This window comes from Nannospalax galili, unplaced genomic scaffold (assembly GCF_000622305.1).
Source record: "Nannospalax galili isolate Female #2095 unplaced genomic scaffold, S.galili_v1.0 scaffold127, whole genome shotgun sequence".
Classification (NCBI taxonomy): domain Eukaryota; kingdom Metazoa; phylum Chordata; class Mammalia; order Rodentia; family Spalacidae; genus Nannospalax; species Nannospalax galili.
The window spans coordinates 4484112-4487175 of record NW_008360326.1 but is presented as its reverse complement, the minus strand read 5'-3'; the positions used below and the strand labels follow the sequence as shown (position 1 = coordinate 4487175).

The 3064-nt window shown below is 50.8% G+C and overlaps 1 protein-coding gene across 1 annotated transcript in view; it reads right to left on the bottom strand.

The window, feature by feature from the left end:
• The window catches only part of Slc11a1 (solute carrier family 11 member 1), a 10335-nt gene that overhangs the window by 2687 nt on the left and 4584 nt on the right, over window positions 1-3064 (bottom strand). The window contains exons 5-9 of the mRNA XM_017796245.2: window positions 2902-3008; window positions 2443-2513; window positions 2046-2113; window positions 1718-1873; window positions 956-1114 (exon numbers count right to left, since the gene is read on the bottom strand). Coding sequence (XP_017651734.2) covers window positions 956-1114; window positions 1718-1873; window positions 2046-2113; window positions 2443-2513; window positions 2902-3008 — 561 coding nt within the window. The remainder of the gene's footprint in view (window positions 1-955; window positions 1115-1717; window positions 1874-2045; window positions 2114-2442; window positions 2514-2901; window positions 3009-3064) is intronic.

Sequence of the window (3064 nt, the reverse complement as noted above, 5' to 3'; positions counted from 1 at the left end):
TTGACCCTGCTACAAACAGGCACCTGGCTGAATCTGGCCAGACACTTTGGCTAATAGTTGGATTTTTGTTTGTTTGTTTGTTCTCTTTCCTAGTGTGAATTTGTTGTCAACATTTAAAATGTAGAGGAATTCAGCCTGTCTAGTGGCACATGCCTTATATCCCAGCAGAGGTAGAGGCAGGTGGATCTTTCTGAGATCCAGGCCAGCCTGGTCTATATAGTAAATTCCAGGCCAGCTGGGGCTAAAGGGAAACCCTGCCTTTGGGATTAGTAAGAGCTGACATTGCCTGGGGATCACCAACAGCACCCTCTTCCTCACAGCCCTACAGCCACTTGATCTTAAAAAAACGATTCACAGTTTCTATAGAGTCTTCTCCCCTCATGCCAGGGAGCAGGGTGACACCCCAGGAGGGTTGCACCATACTCCCTGGCTCATATAGAAAGGCCTTCAAAGTGCCACCCGCATCCCACAGTCCCTACTGCCTCTTCAACAGGACAGTCTTTAGCAAGCACCCAAGGCCTGTCTCATGTTGGAGACCTAATCCTAGAGAGTAATAGCCCCAGGTCCAGATCTCCAAGAGCCAGGTCCAGGAGCTAGCCTGCTCCTGCTCCAGAGGGAACACAAATGTCAAGTCTTTTCCCCTAGCCCAGTCCTGCAACATCACATCAGCAGCCACTGGCCTGCACTGAGCTTCCCTAGCCTTCTCAGGGCTAGGCACCGGAATCATTACTTACTTTAACCTAGGCTCTGGGGTGAAGCCTGGTGTAAGCAAAGAAGCAATCATTATTTACTGAGCGAATAGCACCCTCTCTTGTGACAGTGGAGATGATCAGGGCCTAGAGCCTAGAGTATGATGGAGACTCTGGAAGATGCCATTACATGGCCTAGAGTCCCTGGCAAAGCTGGAGGGCAGATGTGTGTGGCACAGCTGGCACATGGGAACAGTGTGGCTTACCGCATCCTGGTTGGTTTGCTGGTAGAAGGCCTGACCAAAGACAGCCATGACAAACAAGTTGATGATGAAGGAGACAGATAAGGCGATGGTGGCCTCAATCAGGAAGTACATGTTGGCTTCTCGGATATCCACCCGGTGTGCTCTGTCTACCTCTCTAGACTTCGAAAGTCAGAGGGAGAGGAAAGAGCCAAAGTTCCTCAGAGGTCCACAGTGCCTCCTATCTTCACACCTCCATCTGTGTTCCCTCTGAATCCCAGTTCCTTAAAATCTCTTTTTTGGTAGCTACTTCAGGACTTGGTTGGCTGCCCCCTTCCTACATCTCTGTCCTTGACAGAGTCCTGGTCTACAGTGATCAGCTGTGTGACTGAAGACTGACCTTTGAGGTCCCTCTCTAATGTGCTCCCCTTCATCCAACAAGCTTCATCCTCAAAAGTGCCTGCCTCAGGACCTTTGCACTTGCTGTTCTCCCTGCTTACAATACCATCTCTCCATCCTGTCTACATTTCTTCTGTCTGCTTCTGTTTTGTTTTTATGAGTACCTTTCACAGTGCAATTCCTTCCTTTGTTTACCTGGTCCCTGTTCATATCTCCCACACTGTTGTTTGTTCATTGATGCTCCCTCATCTCCAGTTCCCAGCATACCTCAGACTCATTACAGAATAGACAATGATTCATTTCTTATCTAAAACCCTGAAAGAAGCAGTCTGAGGGGTGGGTCCAGGCCCAGAGGGAGGTGTCTATTCTTCCCTCCTCTCAGCTCACCTTGACCAAGGCTGAGTGCAGGTAAATGTTGTGAGGCATAATGATGGCTCCAACGATCCCCACAGCCTGCAACAGCTCAGGGTGACCACAGCCCTGGCAGGAGGGCAGGAACAGGCCCCGAAGAAGCGCTCCCTGAGCAGGACTTGCTACCACATACTGTGGGAAGGAATCTGGTCAGCCCACTAAGGCTGCAGACACCAGTCCACCCTCATCCACTCTATCCCAGGGGGGCAGGTAGGGAGTGTGACTAAGGACCACTTCCCTAGCTACCCAGGAGGAAGGGAAGGAAGTGATCTTGGAGGAGAGGGGCACAGCTCTGACTTCCTACCTCATAGCCAAAAGTCAAGGCCATGATGATAATAAGGAATCCAAAAAAAGCTTCCAGCTTTCGCAACCCTAGGGCACCACAAAAGAGCATATAACACAAGGCAAAAACCCTGTCACGTAAATGCTTGTGCATCCCCTGATACTTTAAGCACTTTGTCCCAGGCACTGGACCAAGGGCTTAACATATATTTCCCTCCCTGAAATTTCACCACAGCCTTTGACGTCTGGGTTATTCTTTCCTGTGTTACTCAGGAAGAAACCGGAAGCCAGAGTAGCATGATCAAGCCAGTGACTGGAGTGAGGGGGACAGGGAGGAAGCCAGGCCCCTCCCAGCAGAGCAGTTTTCCATGAGGGCAAACTGCTTCCTCCCATCCCTTAGGAAGAGGGCTTTTCCTCACCATAGTTATCCAGGAAGAGGAAGAAGAAGGTGTCAACTATGGTGATCAGGACTCCACCCCACAGTGGGATTCTGAAACCACAGTGGACCACAATGGCCAGGTCAGCCCAGGCTGGTCCAGACCTAAAGTGTCCACCCTCACTGAGGAAACTGGATTCAGCCTCCTGGGAGCAGGAACCCAAGTGACCTGGACAGCTAGGGTAAAGGGAATGTGGGGAGTATTGAAAATGCCTAGATGCCCCAGGAAGGGCCTAGCCAGGTGTGGTAGGGAGCCGTGGCCTGTGCTATGTCACACAATTATGACTTTACATAAGTCACTTTACATTCCAGGAAACAGAGCAACAACAGCCGTAAGTCGGAGGGAATGAAGGCTAACCAGAGGGAATGAAGGCTAACATAGACACAGGGAGGTGCTCCTGGGGAGGGAACTGGTTATTCCCCAGCCCTGGGCATGTGATACCTTCCCGCTGAGAGCAGATTGAAAGCGATGGCCGTGCCAATGACTTCCTGCATGTCAGAGCCCACAATGGCTAGCTCGATGGTCAACCAGAGGAGGGTTCGGGGTACCTGTGAGGGGGAGACATTGTTTCCTTGAATGAGGGCACCAGTTATATGTCTGTTGT